The 24,405-nt window shown below is 34.3% G+C and overlaps 1 protein-coding gene across 2 annotated transcripts in view; it reads left to right on the forward strand.

The window, feature by feature from the left end:
• Positions 1–24,405, forward strand: part of SLCO4C1 (solute carrier organic anion transporter family member 4C1) — a 61,788-nt gene that overhangs the window by 33,423 nt on the left and 3,960 nt on the right. The window contains exons 3-11 of one of the 2 annotated variants that reach the window (XR_011525663.1): positions 163–342; positions 7,626–7,722; positions 9,157–9,278; positions 10,438–10,553; positions 12,613–12,757; positions 13,170–13,365; positions 18,958–19,111; positions 22,456–23,602; positions 23,975–24,039. Coding sequence is in view for 1 of the 2 variants with exons in the window: in XM_008507006.2 (XP_008505228.2) it covers positions 163–342; positions 7,626–7,722; positions 9,157–9,278; positions 10,438–10,553; positions 12,613–12,757; positions 13,170–13,365; positions 18,958–19,111; positions 22,456–22,646; positions 23,975–24,039 (1,266 nt within the window). In the remaining variant the exon portion in view is untranslated. The remainder of the gene's footprint in view (positions 1–162; positions 343–7,625; positions 7,723–9,156; positions 9,279–10,437; positions 10,554–12,612; positions 12,758–13,169; positions 13,366–18,957; positions 19,112–22,455; positions 23,603–23,974; positions 24,040–24,405) is intronic. The other variant, XM_008507006.2, reaches the window with a different exon arrangement.

Genomic DNA, 24,405 nt, shown 5'->3' on the forward strand with positions numbered 1-24,405 from the left:
ATAATTTTTCTTTAGTAATATATGTATTTTAAAATAGTTTAAATATAATCAAAGCGATTGGAAGAAATAAGGAAGGTTATGTTAGGCAAGTATAATTTGTAAGATATTTAAATTACTAGCTACATTTCTATAAATTCACAATTTTATTTTTTTCCCCTAAAGATACTTGCTTAACAAGGAATAGAACCGGTTGTACCTCTTCGAGTTCTTCACTTTCTAGCTACTTGTATGTCTTCATCTTGGGACAACTATTGCTTGGAACAGGAGGAACTCCTCTCTATACCCTGGGAACAGCCTTTATTGATGATTCTGTGCCCACACACAAATCTTCTCTCTATATAGGTAAGTTGGCTTTCTAATATAAATGTCTCAGTATTATTTCATCTTACTGCTTGTAAGTAAAGCATACCATATGCTTATGAAAAAGTTAGTTGTGAAGAAGACATGATGGAGGGGTCCAAGATAGGGGCACAGGAAGACCCTGACCTTACCTCCTCGAATGGACACGCTGAATCTACACCTGCATATGGAGCAGTTCCTCCTTGAGAAGAACTGATTGCACAGCTTCTGCACAGCAAACGAGAGCGATGGGTAGGAGAGAGGAAGACTGCACCCTCCACACGGACCTGCAGCAGGGAGGAGTATCACCGAGGGGCCTGAGTGCAGGCTTTCCTGCCCTGGAGCACATCAGAAAAACAGCGGTTTAAGGGGCACCCAGACTATATGAGAAGGAAATCCATTACTAACCCAAAGAAGACGTACAGCTGGCCAACAGACACATGAAAAGATGCTCAACATCACTAATCATCAGGGAAATACAAATCAAAACCACAATGAGATACCACCTCACACCTGTCAGAATGGCTATTATCAAAAAGATGAAAAATAAGTATTGGCAAAGATGTGGAGAAAAAGGAACCCTTGTACACTGTTGGTGGGAATATAAATTGGTGCAGCCACTATGGAAAACAGTATGGAGGTTCCTCAAAAAAATTAAAAGTAGAACTACCATACAATCCAGCAATTCTTCTTCTGTGTATTTATCTGAAGAAAATAAAAACGCTAATTTGAAGAGATATATGCACCCCTTTTTGTTCATTGCTGCATTATTTACAATAGTCAAGATATGGAAGCAACCTTAGTGTTCATTGATAGATGAATGGATAAAGAAAATGTATATGTACAATGGAATATTACTCAACCATAAAAAAGAATGAAATCTTGCTATTTGTGACAACATGGATGGTCCTAGAGGGTATTGTGCAAGTGAAATAAGTCAGACAGAGAAAGATAAATAGTGTATGATTTTACCTGTCTGTGGAAACTAAAAAGCAAAACAAATGAACCACCAAAACAAAACAGACACAGACTCATAGGAAACAAACTGGTGGTTACCAGAGGAGCTGGGGGGGATTGGAGTGGGTGAAATAGGTGAATGGGGACAAATTTCCAGTTATAATAAGTAATGAGATGTAATGTACAGCATAGGGAATATAGTCGATAATATTGTAATAACTTGGTATGGTGACAAGTGGTAACTACGCTTGTGGTGGTCCATTTTATAATGTGTATAAATATCAAATTACTATGCTGTACACCTGAAATTAATAGGACATTGTATGTCATTTATACTTCAAAATAAAGTTAGTTGTAATTTCATAGGTTATTCCATTAGATAAATGCAATATTACTTTTTTTGTTTAATTACCTACTGACATCATGTCCTTCGGTTGAATGCGGTTATGAGTTTTGTTGACATTCCTGCTCCAATTCCTGTTCTGGGCACGCCAGCCTTCCTGGAAGAGCCATCCAAGCAGTAGGCTGTCTAGATTGTTTGAATTCCAGGCTGATCTACATAGGGTGTGGAGAGTGAACTGTGCCCTTCTATGTGACTTACTACATCTTACTGGACTTAACTAGAGTCAACAAAAGAAACCACACTCGTTTTCTTTTTTTTCACTTGTGATCTAATTCTATGTAGCATAAGTTTCTCTTAAATTCCTTCCCTGTTGTTCCTGCAAGGTAGAGCTGACTAGACTATGCATGGCCCTACATCCAATTAATGCATAATTTATTTGCACATAAGTTTTCACTTTATCTGTCTATTATTTTAATGTAGGAGAGTGTCTTAGTCCATTTGGGCTGCTATAACAGAATGCTATAGACTGGTTGGCTTATAAACAACAGAAATTTATTTCTTACAGTCCTGGAGACTGGAAAGTCCAAGATCAGGGTGCCCATAGATTTAATACCTGTTGAGAGCCTGGTTCATAGACAGCCATCTTTTTGCTGTGTTGTCAAATGGCAGAAGGGATGAGGGAGGTTTCTGGGGCCTCTTCTTATAAGGACACTAATCTCATTCATGAGGGCTCCACTCTCATGACCTAATCACTTCCAAAGGCTCCACATCCACATGCCAACACACTGGGGATTAGGTTTCGACGTGAGTTTTGGAGGGGATGCAAACATTCAGTCTATAGCAAGGACCTATTGCCATAGTCATTGGAAGTCAAGTGTGTTCAATGCAGCCCCGAGAGAGACTACTAAATTGACTTAGGCTCATCCCTAGTCTGGAAGCCACTACACTTCTACTTGTTTTCTCTTCTTGTTTTACCTTGGTCTCCGTACAAGGTCTGATGCTCTCTCTCTACACCTTCTGGCTGATCTGCACAATTTCTCCTGTATTTACTAATTTTAACAATTGCTTTTATTTCAGTTAGCTAATAGCAATGCTTTTCACTCTTCCCGTTCAACAGATTTCCTTTCTGAAGTCCTCTTCTGATCAATACTTCTCATAAAACAATTTTAATCTTTATGTTCTAGTAACACACAAACATAGGGAGTTTTTCAGAAATTACTTAAACATGGAGGGGAGTGGAGGCCTGCAAGCCCTTCCCAGATTTGATAATTCTCTAGGAGGACTCAGGAGACTCAGCATATACTCATTCTTATGGCTATGATTTATTACAGCAAAAGGATACAAAGCAAAATCAGCAAAGGGAAGAGGTGCATGAGGTGAAGTACAGACAAAACCAGGTGCAAGCTTCCAAGAGTTCGCTCCCTCCCAGTGGAGCCCTATAGGTCACAATTAATTCCGCCAGCAACGAGTTGTGAGAACATGTGTGAAATGTTCTCTACCAGCTAAGTTTATTAGAGATTCAATGCCCAGGGATTTTATTAGAAGTTGATCATGTAAGGACCCTCTGCCTTGCACATACCACAGTTCTAGACTCTCAGAGGGAATACAGGTGTTCAGCAAAACCACATCGTTTATACGAAAAGTTTAGGCACAGTGAGCCACACTTATTAGTTAGGGAATGGTGGCATCTCTCTGGATATTTAAGATCTCAGATCCCAGACAAGGGCCAACCTTGCAAGCGGGTCTTTCTAAAGATAGCAGTCACAGACCTGCATGTTAACTCTTTCCTGTATTATGGGAATTTATCAAACAGTAATTTTTGAAGGTAAAAGAGAAAACAAAAGTAACAAAGCTGGGAGCTTGTTTTAATTTTGTCCCTTTTATTTTTCTGTTAAGGAAGAAACGAACACTTCTTTTAGTTATAGTATGTTATATATATATATATATATATATATGTATATAGTTTTTTCAGTTTCAGAAAACCAGTATGTTTCATTGGATAATTAGGTTTTGTTGAATGAAATCCTTCCTTTCTTATGCTTTTAATATTTGTAGACTTCCCCATTTCCAAAATCTTCCTACATTCTTTCTTTCTTTTAAAACAGTCTCTATTACTGGTAGCATACATTCCTCTATGTGAAATGCATTTTATGCATAGCAAGGCAAAAATGGGCAAAATAGAAACAAAATTTGCAACCTATTAGAATGAAGGAAAAAAGGTGGTTAATGTGACCTCTCTATCCTCACAACCTTTTCCATGACATTCATCCTTTATGTCTTTGTCTTTGATGCTTTCCTTGGGTTAACAATCTTTGTCCTTTAATTGGACTTTTTAATTCATTACAATTATTTTGTATTTAAATCTTTCATCTATTAAGATAAAATCACTGCTTGTGATGAATTTTCTTAGTTTTTCATCTAAAAATGATTTTTTTTTTTTTTACCCTTTTCTCTGATGACCATTTTCACTAGGAATAGAGTAGAAGTGTAGTGGCTTCCAGACTAGGGATGAGCCTAAGTCAATTTAGTAGTCTCTCTCGGGGCTGCATTGAACACACTTGACTTCCAATGACTATGGCAATAGGTCCTTGCTATAGACTGAATGTTTGCATCCCCTCCAAAACTCACGTCGAAACCTAATCCCCAGTGTGTTGGCATGTGGATGTGGAGCCTTTGGAAGTGATTAGGTCATAAGAGTGGAGCCCTCATGAATGAGATTAGTGTCCAAATGGGCTTCCCATTTGCTGTATGTTCTTATTTCTTGCCCCTTTTTTCTTTCTTTTTGATAACTTATTATTTATTATTTCATTCCCTTCTCTATTAATTTCCTAGGGTGTCTCTCTTTTAGTATTCATCTACAAATTACCTTATATGCAAACTTGATTTTATGAAATTCTAATGTTAATTGATACTTTTACCACATTCCTGATTATCACAAAGGTCTTAGAACCCTTTAACTTCACTTATTCCCCTCCCAACATTTATTCAATTATTTCTGTGTACTTTAATCACTTATATACTTAAATTCCTGAGATAATTATTATTAATGTTTTATTTAAAAATATTCATCCACTTTTACCAACATGTTTAGCTTGTGTTTTTTTTCACTGAGGAAGATTCGCCCTGTGCTAACATTTATTGCTGATCTTCCTCTTTTTTTGCTTGAGGAAGATTAGCCCTGAGGCAACATCTGTGCCAGTCTTCCTCTGTTTTGTATGTGGGATGCTGCCATAGCGTGGCTGGTGAGTGATGTAGGTCAGCGCCTGGGATCCAAACCCGAGAACCTGGGCTGCCGAAGCGGAGCACACAGAACTTTAACCACTCGGCCACGGGGCTGGCCCCCTGCCACATGTTCAGCTTTTTTATTGCTCTTCTTTCCTCTGCACTTCTGAGCTTCAATCTGGAATCATTTTCCTTTAATTTGAAGAATTGTCTTGAGTTAATTTACTGAAACAATCTGCTTGTGATGAATTCTCTTAGTTTTTCATCTAAAAATGATTTTTTTTTTTTACCCTTTTCTCTGATGACCATTTTCACTAGGAATAGATAACTAGTTGGTCATTAAGTTTTCTCAGTACTTTAAACATATTGTTCTGTTGTCTTTTCATTCCATTGTTTGTTGCGTATGTTTCCATTTTTTAAGATTCTTTTCTCCTTCTGTTTGATTTTCCTTAGTTTTATTTACTATGATGTGTATAGGTGCAAAATTCCTTTTATTTTACTTGTTTTGGATTTATATGACTTCATGAATATATTGCTTGTTATTTTTCACTTGTCTTGGGATATTTCCTATGATTATTTATTTAAGTATAACTTGTGCCCTATTGTTTCCTCTCCTGGGACTCCAATTACATGTATGCTAGACCTTTTTTTAAAATATGTTCTTTGTCTCTTACTCTCTTTTCTGTATCTTCTATCCTTTGTTTCTTCTGTGCTTCTTGAAAATATTTACAGATTTAATGATATATCTTCCAATTTAGTAATCCTCAGTTTGATTTTGAGTAGTTTGCTATGGATCTCTTTCATTATTTTAATTTTGATGAATGTATTTTATAGTTCAAGAATTTTTTTCCAAACCCACTCTATGTGTCTCTTAATAATTTCTCAGTCTCTTATGTACTTGGGAACACTGCAATCTGGGATTCTCTTTATCTGTTTTCAGGTATTGAGTTTATTTGAAGCTAGGCTGCACTTACTATGTGGGCAAGTATAGCTTCCTAGGCACCAACTTAAAATGTAGGGTGGGTGACGTTTACAAGATGTACTCCCAAGCCAGGGGTTCTGGACTGCAACTTTTATTTCCCTGCTTCTTAGAGACCAGCAAAGGACTGCTTACCCTCCCAGTGCCTTTTGTAGAATCAGCAAGTATACCTAGGAAAATTAAGTCCCAATTTGCTAGATATGTCTCCTCCAGAAACTTGACTCAGTGATTCTTCACTATTTTTATCTGTTTGCCTTCAAGCAGATATTTAAAAGTATTTTTTACAGTTTTTAAAAGTTTTCCTTAGTAATTTGTTTGGAAACACTAGTCCTCTATACTAATTTTCGAGTTATATCAAATTTACTTTTTCGTCACTTGAAGACTTTAAATCTTTTGCTTTCTTGATGTATTTCTTTTTATGAATATATTTGTGAGTATATACAAAGCAATCCTTATCGCTATGCATGGAATAATTGCTGAAGACTGGAAAAAGCAGGTGATCTAGACAGTGCTACTCAGTGTGTGTTCCATGGAACCATGCGAACATGAAGATAAGTCAGATAATGAAAATAAACTTTTATAGCAATTTTATACTTCCACAAAATTTATAACGTATCCTTACAAAGGTATTAGTCTAAACCCAGTTGGAAATGATTTTTAAAAAAAGGTCTGTCACCAAAGATAATTTGAGAATTACTTATTTCCAGCATTTTTAATCGTGTACTTTTATCCATAAAATTTTTTGAGCATGAATCCTTTCTATATACACACATATTTATAAATTTTATACTTAAAATTTTCTAATATATTTTTGCATTTTAAAATGTAACAATATATAAATTAAGTTTAAATTAATTTATATTTAATTAAGTATAGATACAAACAAGTTGATTATATGAATTAAATTGATTAATATTAATTATAAGGTAAATAGAATTAATAACTATGATATAAATATAATCATATTATAATTTATGTAAGGTACTTGATAGGTAAATAAAAGTTCTTACATGTTTTCAGATCATCCGTGCGTGACTTTTACTTTGGAGACGTGGTCTAGTACATCAATCATTTTTGCCATTGATGTATGCTTAGCTTTGGTATGCTGTATTCCTCTTCATTTGTGTGTGAGAATGAGAATCCAGAAGGTGGTAATAGACTAGAATACTGATGTATGCATAAATTTTTTTGCAAAAATCAAATGTCATATATGGCAAAACATTAAGTATCCAGGAGAAATAACGTCTGTTTAATTCTGCTGCAAGTAAAAATGGGAGATTTACTAACAGTGGGGGTTTAAATTAATGGCTTACTTTTAAGAAACAGACTAACGAGCAGATCTAGGTTTTAAGATCAGCTGCTGTTGTGGAGAATAAAAAGTGTTTTTGGAGTATGTACAGAGTGGAAAAAACTTCTCATTTCACATTGTTTTCTTCCGTAAGAATTGTAAATAATTATTGTCACCATCCGTACAGGATAATGGTTGATGTACTACCCCTACTGCCAGTCAACAGGATATAACTTTCCATGGATTTATAATTGTTGGGTTTATTGCAATTATTATAGTCTAACAACTTTTACATTGAATTATATATTATAAGCTCCGTGTCTTGACAGGTGATACCATTCAAATTATATTTTTTAGTGAAAAGATGTGTAATTTTGATATAATTCTAATCATTTTGATTTTTCTACACTAAAATATTTGTCTTTCTTCACTATTATTAGACATGCAAAGCAAAGTTGTACAGAATGCCATTTTCAATGTCTTTGTTCTTTTTCTAGGAATTGGCTATGCTATGTCAATATTAGGCCCTGCTATTGGCTATGTGTTGGGAGGACAACTGCTAACCCTGTACATTGATGTTGGTATGGGACAAAGGCAAGGAAATATCTGTTTTTCTTTTATTTAAATGTGTTTTATTTTAATAAGGTTAACGTCATAGACAGAACATTTCACAGTATTTCCTTAGTATAGCATAAGGGATTTTTCAAGAAAAAAAATTGAATATGACCAATTTTTATATAATATTTTTGGCTGCATTGCTTCATGAATTAATGCCACCCCATCTATTAGTATAATGCATTCATTCATAAATAAGGATGCTTAATGGTCACCTGGTGAAAATTTTCAAAATCCATGTCTAGGACCCCTTGTATCATTCAAAAAGAAGAATTAAATCAATATTAATTGTATTTCCAGAAGATTTAGCTAGAGATAGATAGCGTAAAGAGTCTCAAGAGTCTGTGATTCTCAGACTAAGTTCTAGCGTACCTCTGATGGTGTCATAGAGATCACAAGTGTGTGATTTTAACAACTGTGACAATGGAGGATAGTAGTAGGTAATGTTTATTTATCCCATACTGTGTTCTAGACAACATATGCATTGTGTATCACCTTATTTTACGGGCCATTTTATTTAATCTTCTTAATAACCCAATAAGGTAGTTGATTGGCATACAGCTTGGTAAGTGGCCAAGGCATGAATCGAAGCAGATCTTTTTGAGTTCAAAATCGCCCTCTTTACCACTGAGTTACTTTCTCCTTTGCCTGAATAGAGAAGTTAGTGGCCTTTGGTGAGGCCATATTTTCTCATTTTACCACCGGGAATCATAACTACACAATTCTTTGCATGACTGTGAGCATTGAATAAGAAAATTGGTCATGGGTATATGACATTTTTCTTTAAGCTGTTAGTCCTAGGTTAATCTTTTAGAGGCTATATATAAAAGATGTGCATAAGAAGCCCTTAAAGCGGAGAACTGGCTTTTCCAGAAAGAACATTTTAATTTCAGTGGAGAATTACATGAGTTGTAGGAGTGATGTGTTTTTTGGAAGAGCCTATTGATGTAAAAATATGAGAACCCTTATAAAAAACTGGTATCACATGAAGAAGAATTCTACATTTAAATGAATGCCGTAATTGAAGCAGAGTGTATGGGCTTTTATATAGATTAGTGATTTGCTATAGATGTATTTAATTTGATATAGTAACGACTGTGTCAAATATAGATAAAAATGTTCAGAAATTCTATGTATGCTTTCAAACATTCAGCATACCTATATTTACTATTAAATATTTTAAACTTTCATGTCATATTTGCCATTTTGAAATGCTTTGTAAACCATAATTCCTATACCTTTCATTTATGCCTATCTGTTGTTTGATTCGTCTCAATGGCTCAACTTAAAATTTGGATATCATAATAATGTTACTCTATATATGCATTTGAGTTTTAAAGCATATAATTATCCCAACTGAGTTTTAATTAACAAGCTAGAGTTGACTTTTACCTCTCGTTTTTCTGTCATAAGGATTGATATCACTGAGGACGATCCGAGATGGCTGGGGGCCTGGTGGATTGGATTTCTTGTATCTTGGCTCTTTGCTTGGTCTTTGATCTTACCTTTTTCTTGCTTTCCAAAACATTTGCCAGGTAAAAATGTTTTCTTTAACACCAGGGAGTTTTATTTCAACTCTAGGCCAAATGTTGCTTTCTATATGATTAATAAGAACCCTAGAAAATTTATTGTTTTATAGAATCTCAGTTGTCTGCCTATGCAAACTTTTGAATATCTGTCTTTAATGTAGGAAATATTGGGTAGCAATCTTAATATTCATGTTTTTTCTTTATTTCCAGTTAATAATCAATAAAGCTGTACATATTCACCTCCCAGCTTGTAAACTATTAGTTCGTCTTCAGTCACTAACTTTGAGAGCCAATCTGCTTTAAATTACTGATGTTAATTATTTGTTGATGAAAGTACAAGTATTTTTTTTCCAATAGTCACCAGTCATGTTGTAGTCTACTCATTTTTTGCCATATTTCAAGACTAACAGTCTGTCCAAAGAGAAAAGATTAATATAAAAGAATATCCATTCCTTTCTCTATGAGATTTTGCTTCTGTGTAATGACATAGTGCAGATATGTAGTTTACGTATCTGTAAAGGTAGTTTTCTCTAGGCTGAAGGTATTTAGTTGTTTCTATTGTTATATGTAACAGGATTAGATTATTGACTTTTAGAAATGGGCCAATGAAAATTTGGAGAGTAGAAGTAGGTGGACTCATTGATTTCTTTCTACCCTGGGCCCATTCAACTTATGATTCCATGTATTGACTGTTTTCTCAGTTTTATTGACAGTACCGTTATTAAATATCCAAGGAACATGGTAATAGATGGCAAATATTATTTTGTCTGCAAACAACGTTAGAATTAAAGAGAGTATAGGAAAAAAAGCCTCAAACATAATTTGTTTAATGTCTAAAGGATGATAAAGAGAACGATTTGAAATGAAAAAGAAAGATGTTAAGAGAGATTTTAAATAAAGAGAATAAATATGTTATTGGAGAAAAATAGTCTCATCTTAATTTTTAGACTGGTTGGGACTTCTGTAGCTAATGGTGGTCATACTAGCTCTTAGTACAGCCAGACTACAGACAAAGACATTCATAGAATTTTGTTGACACAGAGAGGAACTGGCTCCTTATGTTATGGAATTTCTATACTTGTAGAAGTGTGTGTCAATTAAAAAGTAAGAATTTTTAAAAGTGAAGAATGAAGTGTTAGAGCAAGTACCTTTCCTGTTTTTTTAGGTACAGCAAAAATTCACGAGGGAAAAACTTGCCAGACTCATCAGAGTAAGAGTTCCTTACAACAGACAGATCAGAATTTTGGGAAAAGTTTTAAAGATTTTCCAGCAGCCCTAAAGGTAAAATACCACTCTACACTCACACACACACCCCCACACATACACCACACACACAAATATATATGTAGATACATGTATATATTATATATACACATAAATAAACACACATACAAATATTGTCATAATGCATTCCTTTTTGCTTATTTACTATAATTCTAGCTCTTATAAACGACTCTTCAGATTTAGTTTTATTGTGCTTTGAGTAAATCAAAACTATTCCAGAGTAGAATGTTTGAAAGAACATGAGTTATCGTATTGGCAATATCAATTTTCAGTGGTTCCTCATTAGCACACAGCCCATTATTCTGTACCATTTCCCTTATGAAATGGAACAATTATCACTGAATTATAAATATATATTTGAGAATGCCAAACCAATATTTTTCCCTTGTGAAAGAAGTGCAGTTAGTGCTTACTTGGTTTAAATTTGAGGTTAAAGAAATGAAAGGGTATGGTCTATTCTGTTGTGCTCTGGAGAAAAGCAGTCTTTCAATTTAGCATTATAAAAATTTTGTACATAAGGGAGTTTATAATTTTAACTTTTCAAGATTTGAAATTATTTACTTTCCATTATTTTTTTTCTCCTCAAATGAAAGCCTTAAACTGTTTTTCTCCATTCATTCCACCTTTCAACTCTCCCTCTTTCTCTCCCATACAGGTGCATTCTTGTTGTTTCGCTGAGATTGTTCATAATTTTTTATTCCCACTACTATTATTTTCTTTTATAGTAGTTCTGTTCTGTTTCATATATTTCTATTTGATTTATTTTACAAGTTCTTGTTTATATTCTCATCAAGAGTCATTACTCACTACTGCTTTTTTTATCCTTATGGTCTCATGCTTCGAGATCTCGATTCTGATTCAGATCTCTTGGATACAGCATTTTATTGCTGGTTTTCCTCAGGTAGGATACCATCTAAGTATCCTTGAGTGTCAGAATGATATTTCTGACTGGATGAATAGTTTTGGATCATGTTCATTTAATCCCGGTAGTCTGTGGATGTTGTTTTGCTCTTTTCTTCTACTTAAATGTGTTGCAGTTGAGATCTGTGTTAATATGATTCTTACTTATTCTTTCCATTTGCAGATTTGTAAACTTTTTCATTTACTTTTGATTTCAGGAAATTTACTAGGTTATGCCTAAGTATGTGTTTTTTTCTTTAATCCTTGCTAGGAATCTGTTATCTTGTCAATCTGAAGACTTAAATATTTACTGTTATTATTTTTTACTTGTCACATGTCTTCGTTCAGGTGCTTTTTCTCCTTTTGTCATTATTGTTACTGTTACATTAGATCATCTGGCTCTGACTTCTAAATTTCTTATCTTGTTCCTTTGTAACTCCCGTGTGTGGGTGTGGGTAGGTGCGTGTGTGTGTGTGTGTGTGTGTTTTGCTCGGTTTTATGAATTTTTTTGCATTTAATATTCCAGAATTATAATTTTGTTTTCACTTTATGGTAAAATATATTGGAATAATGAATCTCTATATTCCCCTTTGATAGAGTAGTAAGATTCTGAGAAGTCCAGCAATATAGAGACCTATTTAAAATTGTTTAACTCTATACCTATCTCAGGTTCTTAACTACTGAGTCCTTTGCTCAGAGCAAGTCTCAAGTCTCACGTCTGAGACTTCGAGACCATTCTCATATGTGCTTACAGTCAAGTTCTTCCTTTACTGGACATAGGAATTCAAAACACAATAAAAATATCAAATAAGGTGTAGATTGATTGTATGGGGATTTACAGTAAGCTGGAGAAGGGACCATTTCTAAGTGGGCTTTTACCTCCTTTCCCTGGTCCCTTGCATATGCTAAAGGCTCAGTAACCCTACTAATGAATCATCTGTCAATTCTGTAAGTGCTCCACATATAATTTTTTTCAACATTGTATATATAAAGCTATTTATAATCCATATTTATACTTTTATGCTGAAAGAAATGCCAAAATTTTATAATTATATTGTCTATTAAAAATTTGCCATTTCATCTTGCTACCATTCTAATGCTGCATTTTGCAGTATAATCATAGTTATTCATTTGGTGAACTGTATTTTTTCTTTAGAATTTGATGAGGAATACTGTCTTTATGTGTTTAGTTGTATCAACTTCTTCAGAAGCCTTAATTACTACTGGATTTGCTACGTTTTTACCTAAATTTATAGAAAATCAATTCGGATTGTCATCCAGCTTTGCAGCTACCCTTGGAGGTAAAACATTTTCTTTGTTCTAACTTAATCTAATAATTTTACTTTACTACATTAAATGTCTTAGATTAGTTTAGAATTTTGGTTAGCCCTCTCCTTGAAATTTAGACTTTGTACTGATTTTGATAGAAGTTTCTCATTTTCTGACATTGGGCAATCTATTGTATGAACTTGAGAGATACAGAGGCTACATAGCTAAAGAGAATATATGTATGAATCTTAATATTACAAACATTGATTTTATTAATCTCTTACTTAATATAATTATTGTCATTTATTCATATGTTTCTAAATCACATGAATGCTGTCATATATTAAATCCATATTGTGCTTGTTTTTGGCATTTTCCAATTATTGGTCTGAGTTACTGAGTGTACTTGTGTTTTCTCACTGGCTGTGTCTTCTCTTTTATTAGGGGCTGTTTTAATTCCTGGAGCTGCTCTCGGTCAGATTTTAGGTGGTGTCCTTGTTTCGAAATTCAAAATGACATGTAAAAACATAATGAAGTTTGCTCTGCTCTCATCTGTATGTGCACTTGTGCTGAGTTTTGTATTTCTTTATGCCAGCTGTGAAAATGAGCCATTTGCTGGTGTTTCTGAATCATATAATGGGTAAATATATCTCAATGCTTTTTGCTATTAATACCAGAGCAATCAACTATGTGTGTATTTCCAAGTATAAGCTTTCTTAAATAAAATGATGAGAGATTGGCTTTTTTTTTTTTTAAATTGGATGGCTGCTCCTATGTAAGAATATGTAGTTTTTATTTTTTAATTTAAATAATTGATATGTTATTAAAAGTTGAGTATTCAGAGAGCATTTAAGGAGCAGCTATTCTGTACTGGGTACTATGCTTATTACAAAGATTAATATTACAGAACCTTTGCCTTAAAGGATCCAACATCCTGGGGAGAGTTTCACTTATGTGTTTCTATTGATTTAAATGTTTTAAAATGGAGATGACTCCCTATGGTGAAATTCTCTTATTAAGTGGGTTAAAAATAGACTGGGAGAGAAATTAAAATGAGGGTAGTCCTAGGTGATACTAATGGTTGTATCTGTTTTAGAAGTTCATGTTTATTGTAGAGAAATAAATAACTTCTTGTTGTGACCTGTAAATATGTTTCTACCTATAACTGGTTTGACTACTTTGTCTTTCTTTGCCTTGGTTGTTTAGCTTTGAAATCCTAAGCCCTGGGTAGAGGATCAGGCAGGAGGGCGGTGCATAGCCGTGGATTTCAGAGCCCACAGTACTGCTTCAATTGTCTCGTTGCATGGGTTTGAGGCTGTTGAGGGAGGTGGTACTCCAGGTCAAGGACTCTATAACTTTGTGTTAAATGGCATTCAGATAACCTAAAGAAAATGTACTTTGTCTGGAAAAGTTTGCCAATAGCAATTACTATGATTTGTATTGCTATTCGTGTCTGTCATTCTTTTACATTAATGAGATGCTGAGCGTTCTAAAGCAGTGTTTAGTTCAGCTCCATTACATTTGTTCAACATTTGTTGACTGCTTCCTCTGGCAGACCTTTAGGGCAAAAATCCCTACTCTAAAGGAATTTACTGTGTAGCAAGAGAGATTGGGAAAGAAAACAGTGAATAAACAATGCATTAGGTAGTAAGAGTTAGACAGGACTATAGAAGGCAAAAGAAGGAGAGCTTTTCAGTTTCCTTTGATGGGATTTAGAAAGGGCTTCATGACATATTAGAGAAATGGAGTTTAAATATCCTTTAAGGCTACAGTTTTGAGAGAAAAATTTGAGAAGAAGGAAAGGCAGAGGGAATATATTAAGCCAAGGCATAAATGCTAGAAAGTGAGGTAGGTTCAAGGACCAGTCTGAATGGAATTTAGGTCATGTGTCTGGAAATATTAGAAAAATATCTGGAAATATTGAAAGCTAGGTAGAGGTAGGTTGTGCAGACCTGACGTTCATATCTATGAATTTCACCCAAATGTATCCCAAGAAACTACATTTTTTCTATGTTCCTTTTAGAAGAAAGTTCTGGATAGTTTAACACTAGCCTATCACCTTGACCAGTGAATGGTGTAGATGTGAATCCATCTGGTATTGTCTACCTTAAACAAGAGTCATCATCAGATGAGTTGTCCTTAACCTGATCAAGAGGGAAGGCAAGTGAGCTGGTGTCAGTTTGACGTGGGGGTTGATCATTGAGAGATATCAAGATCTGGGTCATAGAGGTCATGCTTAATGTACATACACATTCTTAGTGATGAAAAAAGCGAAAATGAGTCTACAAACATACATGCACATTCACACACACGCGTTTGTGTAGATATAAATATAGACAGAGATAGAATTTAATGTCACAAAGGAAGTGTGACTGTCAGGTTATTTTTTCTCTGTGGCCCCAAATTCTTTTTTTTTTTTTTTTTGGTGAGGAAGATTAGCCCTGAGCTAGCATCTGTGCCCATCTTCCTCTATTTTTTGCATGTGGGATGCTACCACAGCATGGTTTGATGAGTGGTGCATAGGTCCACTCCAGGGACCCAAATCCGTGAAACCCAGGCTGCCAAAGCGCAGTGCACAAACTTAACCACTATGCAACTCAGCTATCCCCCTCAAATTCTTAATTTTAGCTCTGTACCCTGCATATTAAAATGTCTATATCATGCACAGTTCAGTCAAAATAGCCTCATCCAAGAAAAGTGTATATAAGGAAAAGTATATAGACAGAAGAACAGACTAAGAAACTCAAGAAATACTTTGTTAGTGAGGGGAAGAAAGAAGAGGTTGTGAAGATGTGGGGTTTCTAGTAGAGTGGTGCAAAGAATCTTTGCCTTTTGCCATGTAACCACCGGTGGTGAAAAAGACCTTTTGAGACTATGAATTAATGAATTAGGCTTATTGATAAGTTGATCCTGTTTAACAGTATATCCAAAAAGCTTAAGATCAATAATTTTGATTATTTCGGGAGATATTTTTAATATTCATAATATTTTAAATGAATTCATTATTATATGTTTAATATGGGCACAACACTAAATTCAGCTGAAAGGAGATGGTCTAAATATATTTCTAGAAATCTATTAGTTATTAAAGTTTCCCATTTTTCTTACTTTGCCTCGACATCTATAGGATCTTTGGGTCTTTTTTGGAAGTCAGTGTTGGTAATGGTGGTTTGTGTTTTACTTTATACTTAGAACCTCATCACATATGAAATAGCGTAGTAAGGACACACAATATTTTTTCTCTCTTGAGCCTATAGCTAGAATTTCGTTGCTTATTGAAATAGCACCTTAAAGGGGCCAATGTATCACGCTACTGCAATAGGGTTAGGGAGATCTTTCCTTATTGTAGAGGCAGGGTTATAGACTAGTTTGGATTCAAATGAGAAATTAATGTTTAAATTCTACTATTTGTGATAAACATGCTTCTCATATTTACATATATGTGCATATATGTTTTAAACATTCAAAATTTTAAAAATTTAAAATATCTTAAAAATAATATGTATATATTAGGACAACTTAATAAACTTAGCAATCAATTTTCCTAATAACAGTTTCCCCTTTACCTCATGAAGTAAACCTTTATAAAATATATAGGTTAAAGGACTGACCCTTGATAATAAGGAATATATGCTATATTTCTTTGTTTCTCCCATAGTTTGCATCGTACTGTCTTAAACTTTCATGTTCTCAGTAATCATTTATCAGTAATATGAGAATTATACATTGGAAAATTTAAATTTAAAAATTCTTGTGTAGAGGCTATTTCTAGAGTTGCAGAGAGAGTTTTTGTCTTCTCACCTTATTTCCACATCTATATTGTAAACTAGTTGTGGGCAGAGACTGTAATGCTTGCTTTTGTGAATAGAATCATGCTTGATAAAGAAATCTAGCAGCAGCCCATGGACTAAATTAGAGGAGAATCCAGGCAGAATGCAGAATTACTTAAAATTTACTTTTTGATCACCCTTTTCTTCAAACTCCCCACTGATTTGTTTCCAGTTTGTTTTGTATTCTTCTCTTTATTCTTTCATGAGCTTCTTTTTCTCCATCTACTCCTTAAACATCATCATTTTGCAACATAGCAATTATTGTCTCCTAATACTTAGATAAATCACTCATTTACTGTTTTGTTGGTTTTTTTTGAGGAAGATTAGCCCTGAGCTAACATCTGCTGCCAATCCTCCTCTTTTTGCTCAGGAAGATTGGCCCTGAGCTTAACATCTGTGCCCATCTTCCTATACATATATGTGGGATGCCTGCCACAGCATGGCTTGATAAGCAGTGCTAGGTCTGCACCTGGGATCCAAACTGGGGAACCCCAGGCTGCTGAGGTGGCATTCTGGCACTTAACCGCTCTGCCTTGGGGCCGACCCCCCCATTTACTGTTTTTTACCCCAGTGCAAGGAAGTTAGCTTCATAGTTGTAGGGGATTTAATCCCTCCCTCCCCTTCCTTTTCTCCTTCCTTCCTTTCTCTGTCTTTCTCTCTCTCTATTTCTTTTAGATGATATATTTCCACCACTTTTGAGTCTAGCACATAATTGGAGCTATGTATTCGTGAAATAAATGGACTCCTAATACCACTGTACTCTTCTTACTCTACAATCTTCATATGGTTGATCTTCATTCTCATGGTTTCAGCTACATCTATGGGCAAATGCTTATTAAGAAAGCTAGCTCCAGGCCAAATTTCTTCACCAAATTTGAGACTCTTAATCTCAATATGTATAAAACCATACCTCATCTCTTCCTCAAAACTTGTTTCTTCTCTACCAAAACACCAAGGTAGACACTGAGTCACTCTTGACTCTTCCATGCTGTTCCCATCTTCAATCAATCAAACAGCAAATCATACTGATTCTGCATCTAAAATATTTCTCAAGTCTGTTTCCTTTAATCAAGTGTCCTATTTGAGTTCTCCTATACATTGTCATAACTTACTGTCTGATGTATTGTAACTGGTCCCCTTCCTTCAAATTCATGTTCTGTTTAACTCCTAGGATTATTTCTTCAAAATGGGTTTTTGACAATATCACTTTCCAGTCTAAAAATACTTTGATTACCTTTTCAAAATAGGTTAAAGCCCATTGTTTTTAACAAGGCCCCTTAGGCCCTCAATAATCTAGTCTCTGACTCCTCTCCAGCTACATTTCTTCTCACTCTCTGTCCTAGACATCAGTCATATTTCTCCGCATAGGATGCCGTTTCTCATCATTGTGCCTTTGTACCAGCTTCTCTGAGGTGCCCTTCGCCTCCCCCATTTATCCAGCTGACTATTACTCATCCTTTACGACTCGTCTCAGGCAGCAGCTCCTTCAGACCCTCTTATCTAAACTTTGGCTTGTTTTGTGTCATTCCTCAGTGCTTCTAAAATACACTTTGCAGATATCTATAACCATACTCGCCATATTAGTGTATAGTTATCTGTGTCCCTCTCTATTACTTGACTGTGACGTCTTTGAGGACAGTGACTATCTTACTCAGCTTTGTATTCTTGATACCTATTGTGGGACCTAGCACTTGTCAATATATATATTGGTTGAATGAATGAATGATTAAGGGATTGGAGAAGTATCTTTGCTTAGGATAACCCTTTATATTATCAAAGATGTTGTCTCCTTATTAAGAGGCTGCATGGAACCACACTGAGCTTAGGAATCAGGAGTATTATATTTGGCAAAGAAAGAAAAGTAACTTAGTCTTTCTGGGCCTCAGTTTTCCCATTGATAAAACCAGTATGTTGAAGGCCCTGATTTTATTCATCCTTCCAGATTTAAAATTCTGCCCCCACTCCAGGGAAATTTGGCGGTACCTGGAGACATTTTGGTTGTCATAACTAAGAGGATGCTACTGGCATCTAGTGGGTAGAAGCCAGGGATGCTGCTAAACATCCTACAATCCACAGAACCAGCTTCCCCTGCCCCCTTGCCCCCAAGAAAAGAATTATCGGGTATCAAATGAGAAACTCTGCTTTATTTGCTTACTTTGCCTATTTTTATTATCACTGATAGACATTACCTTATATAATATTGTTTCTACTGCCTCTCTCTTCCACAAGAAGTTAAGCTCTATGTGAAAAGGTAGACATTGTATTCGTTTTATTCATTCAGAAATTAAATGTGTTGAGTGATTGAATAAATGACCGAAGAGCAAGATATAACAATGCTTCTGAACTGTTCAGTAAAAGCTATAACATAGATAATTTGCCCATCTTTCATTTCTTGTTGACAGGACCGGAGCACTGGGAAACTTGACCGCTCCTTGTAATGCCGATTGTAACTGCATGCGATCATATTATTATCCTCTTTGTGGAGGAGATGGAGTCCAATATTTTTCTCCCTGCTTTGCAGGTTGTAAAAGTTCTGTTTCAAAAAGACAGCCAAAGGTAACTCGTGTCTGCTACTTGACCTTCACGAGGCAGTGTGTTTGTATATTTATGGCTGGCCTTCTTTATCCCTCCAGTGGAATTACGCAGGGCCTCTTCCCTCCTTCCTGGCCCACCTCCTCCGTTCAGAAGCCAGGCATAAAGTTTCAGTCAAGTAAGAGGAATAAGCTCTAGAGATCTGCTGTACAACATGGTACCTATCGTCAACAATAATGGATTGTACACTCAAAATTTGTTAAGAGGGTAGATTTCATATTAACTTTTCTTACCTTAATTAAAAACAGAAAAAAGCCCGTGACTACTCCAGCTGAAAAAGATTCTTCTTCCTTTATACTTCAGGTGCAAATCTTGTTGAAAAATCAATTTGGCAGTTACTCACATACATCTTTGTAACATTACTTCTGTTACAGTAGTGAAATACTATTTACCTGGTTTTATTTTTTCTCAGCTATGTGTTATGCCTCTTAAAGTCAGAGAACTTTTCCTGTTCTTACTAAGGACAGTGTATACAACGGAAACATAATAGATATTTGTTGCTTTTATTTGAAGCACCATGGATTCGTTTGGAAATATCCAAATCCTTAATTCATTCTCAGATACAAATTTACTTTTCATTCTGTATTAGAATGCTTGTCAGTTTGCCTAGATTGATTTCTTTTTCATACAGCTAAGGACTTGAAGAGAATCCAGGGGGACTTTTACTGTACTACATCTACAGTCTGAAGATGTCACCTTAGTTAAATTTAAGAGACTTGGGAACAGATAATATTCGCATTACTAGTAGTACATAATATGTTATATATTAATAGAAAATGTGATAACTTAGAAAGACCCGAGGGAAATACATACTATGATATGAGACCACTATGAATAAGATGTGTTAGAATTATATGACCAAACAGCACAATTTTAAATATTTGAAATAGGGATTAGTGAAATGGCATTTCTTTTCCTATATAAAGATAGGTTTAAGATGGCAAGAAAAGATTTCTACATAAATAAGTAGAAGTAATTGAAATAATCTATAAAATTGTTTCAGATTTCTTCTAAAGCTAACGTGGATATGTATGTGTGGTTATACACATTATGTTCATATATACACACAAAAATATATGTTTTTACATATATATATACATATCTTTAATGATTTCGTGTGTAATAAATACATTAAACATTTATCTCAAAAGCCTAGGATTTGATCTTCCTGCTGGGAGTAAACCAGAATGTGAGAAACAATGTACGTTTTTTCAAATAGATTTTAAAATGATCATCTAAGAACATTGAAAAATATGTCAGAAAAAATTGTCTGTGGTGAATCATAGTAGACCTGATGGACTTGGATGACATATGTGCAGATTTCATCCTTGAAATAAAACTAATTAGATCCCTACCGGGGAGCGCCTATGAAAGTTTAGTAAAAGACATCAGGAAGATTTTTAAGACCCCAAAACTGAGAGTTATCATATCTTCAAACCAGTGGGCATCTGGGATTGCTTTAATTTTAAAAGAGGTTGAGAAAATTAGGTCTTCGTGTCAGTTATAAGAAACCAAATTCCATAGGTGAGTGTGATGCATACCATAGAATTGGAACTACCTGGAAGGTGACTGTGCCTTTGAGAGGTGTGGAAGTAGGCAGCATCTTCCTGTATATAAAATACAACCAGTAGGTGCTATTGACTAACTCTGCTTAGAGGATTATGACAGAAATTTAAGGTATTGGAAGGGTTTTACTCACATAACATGTTTAGACACAAATACCACTCTGTACAAGGAAACCAAAATAAGTAAATAATTTAAAATAAAAATCTAATACACAAAGCACACTTGAAATGGTATTGATTATTTTTGATATGGTTAATTTGATATTTCTGTTTTTCACTAAATACTATAATTGCCATTTTAAACATTAAATTGTCTTCTAGGGATTGTTTGGGAAAAACAAGTTATTTTGACTTCCAAATTTTCTATGTGTTCTGGCTTTTTTATGTCCAGTTAGTCCATGTAACAACTTATTTTTTCACAGGATTTTTTTTCTCATAGAATATTTTAGATAGGCAAAATATATTGATAATAATGTAATAAACACCTATGCACGTTTGTTCACAGAAATATTAGTCTTATATTTCACACCAGTGACCCAAACTACAAAAACAGATGTTGGCTAACAGCTAGCTATATTGTGGGTAAATGTATCCTTTTTTATGTAAGAGAGTTGTAAGTATATCAAGATAGAAAATACTGTTCTCGGTTTTCCTTCTTAAAATTTTTAAGGGCTACATTACTTTATTATTTGATATATGCGATTGCTGAGTATGTAATAGTCTGTTTTGGGGGTGTCATCTGCATATTTAGGATTCTTGAGTCACTACCAGTGGTTCAGAGGAGCTTTGGCAGCCAAAAAGGTCTCTGGCCTTCAGAGCAAGAAAAGCACCACTTCCCTTTCACTTCTCTGGCTCTGCTCTCACTTTACTGAGGCCTTAAACGTACAAAAGGATTTATAGTAAGGATGGAATTGAGATGTAAAACGACTTTAAAAAATAATTATGCCTAATTTTTCAAATATCTAATCCTTTTCCTACAAAAGTGATACTCATTATTTTTTAATGTTACCTTCTAACATTTCTTATTAATTTATGTGTATATATATATGCATATATATGTGTATATATAGTAAATAGTTAATATGTTATTTATATATAAAATAGCCTTCAGGATAATATAATAACTTCTAGTTTTTGATTGTCTTAAATATGTCATCTTAAGAGAGATACAGTTTACTCTTGGTAAAGCAAGTCAGAAAAGTTCAGAAAATTATAGTAACAAGGCTTAGGTGAAAGTAGCATTTTCTTTCCCAAAGTCTTGTGCCATGTTAGTTAATTTAACTGTGGCATTTGTTAAAATTATAGTGTTTGTTCTTTGAAACTATTGTAGATAGTGAGATTGTCACTATGCATGCATTTCTTTACATCCTATAATAGAAAAGAAGAAAGCAGGAAAACTATTTGAACAATTATGACTATTGAAAGCAGTCTAGAAATGTACAAGATCATGTAATTGTTATATTCTTATCAATTTGTTTTATAAGTCATGAGTCAATAATAGATTGCAAGTTAAAGTAATGGATACAAAAGTCAAATACAGATGATTCTGCTTCATACATATGGCCCCTTGTTTTCACTTGCGTAATTTCTTAAGGGTTAATTACTCTTTCTCAGCATTATTTGTTGTGTATGGATTAAGACTGTGTAAGACTGTTTGCCATGTCTAGAGATCACCTAATTTACAATGATAAAATATGTTTTCAAGATAGGCACTTTCAGTGTTTTCATGTCTAATATTTCTAGGTATATTACAACTGTTCCTGTATTGCAAGGAAGATAGAAATATCACCTACTGCAGCAAGTTCTCGTTTTGAAGCTAGAGCCGGAAAATGTGAAACTCGGTGTACAAATTTGCCTATATTCCTTGGCATTTTCTTTACTGCAATTATTTTTACCTTTATGTCTGGTACTCCTATAACTGTGGCCATCCTAAGGTATGTATTATGCTGTGAAATTTACCATCCCTAAGGAAAGATATTAAGTGAAAAGAAAATGGACTCGGCTTAATTTAGGGTTTGTATTGACCATTGGTGCTAATAACAATTCAGCCTTTACAAGATCATTAGTTTGGTGGCATTGGAAAAGCTATCTCATTGACTGTAGATGTATGAGGTTTAAATGAGATCATGCATGTGAAAGTGTCTTAACATTGCCTACCTGGCATGTGCTTGATGTTAGTTTCTCTGCTTCTGTCATGAGGCTTCAGTTGTAAGATGAAGATATGTTCAATTGCATTAGAGAATGATGGAAATACAGTGTGCTCCATATATGTCAGAATCAGAATGACCTGTACGTGTTGTGATGTTAAACTTTCCTGTAAACAGTGCTAAGAGATAAGAAGCTGGCTGTCACCGGGCTCTTTGTGGTGTTTTATGCTTTCAGTTGCTCTTTCTCCTTCCATACCACTTTATACAAATATTTTCTATCTGCCCTTCCATAAGCTCATGACGCTTTCTGTTCCCTTCCTAACAAACTCTACCTTTTCCTTCTTCAATTTTTATTCCTTGATACTCAATCACTACCTTTTCATATGCTTTTTGACAATTGGAAATTTTAGAGATTCTGTCTAAAAATGTTAATTAGTCTCTTGACATTACATGGAAATTGGAGTTATTTAGAGAATAGAAAATATACTTTTTAAAATTTTATTTTTGAAAAATTATCTATGTTGTCCTTCAACTACATATATTTTTTTAAAGACCAGTTGATCTCTTTTATCTCTCATCTAACTCCCTGTGTGCCAACATGATGTCTCATTCATCGTTGACAGTCATTATTTAAAGAATTACTGTTGAATCAGATTGAGTCTCTGGAACTGTTTTACGTTGCCTCATATTTGTACCCTTATCCCATAGGTATGATTTCTACCTCAAAGTTAGTAAGAGTTAGAGTAAGTATTATTTGCTTGTGACTTAAGTCCATGTGACTCGTAACTTAAACGATAGTCAAAAATAGGTCTTGTTAATGAATGTCCTTTCTCTCTTACATTTGTTAAAATTCATCCATATTCAATACATTTGTTAAAATTTATTTGACTCTTTTTGGTGTTACTTGTAGTATTTCAGTTCAGATAACATTTTTCTTCTTTTATAATTCCAGGAAGGTTGAACAGTATGTAAGCTGTTATGAATATTTTGTTTCTTTCATGTGCATAACATTTACTTTAATCTAGAAATGCTAAGCTGGTATAAAAATGAATTTGCTCAAAGAGTGAATATACTACACAACCATTTTTGGTCTCATGTGTATTTAATATCTGCAGGTGTGTTAATCAAAGGCAACGGTCTCTAGCATTAGGAATACAATTTATGTTGCTTCGATTATTAGGTATGCCGTTTTTCTTAATTCATTGGTAACTTGGTTATTTCCGTTCATTAGTGTTATTGATGTATTCATTTATGGTATGTGCGCTTTAATTTTTATTAATTAATTAATTTAAATGCACTGAAAACTATATAATTGCCATTGAAGAAAGCTGTTTTCCAATATTCAAAATGTAATATTATTTATGTATCACATAAGAAAATAATGACTTTACGTTTCACCTACCTGGTTGGTTAACTGTTGTTTCCAATTCTGTTGCAAATATAACCTTAGAGAGTATATCGCGATTATTTGAAATATAACATATGATCATCGACACTTTAATATACTCTATTAGCATAGTAAAAGAATATTTTACTCATATAAAAC

The sequence above is a fragment of the Equus przewalskii genome, chromosome 13 (genome assembly GCF_037783145.1).
Source record: "Equus przewalskii isolate Varuska chromosome 13, EquPr2, whole genome shotgun sequence".
Taxonomy (NCBI): domain Eukaryota; kingdom Metazoa; phylum Chordata; class Mammalia; order Perissodactyla; family Equidae; genus Equus; species Equus przewalskii.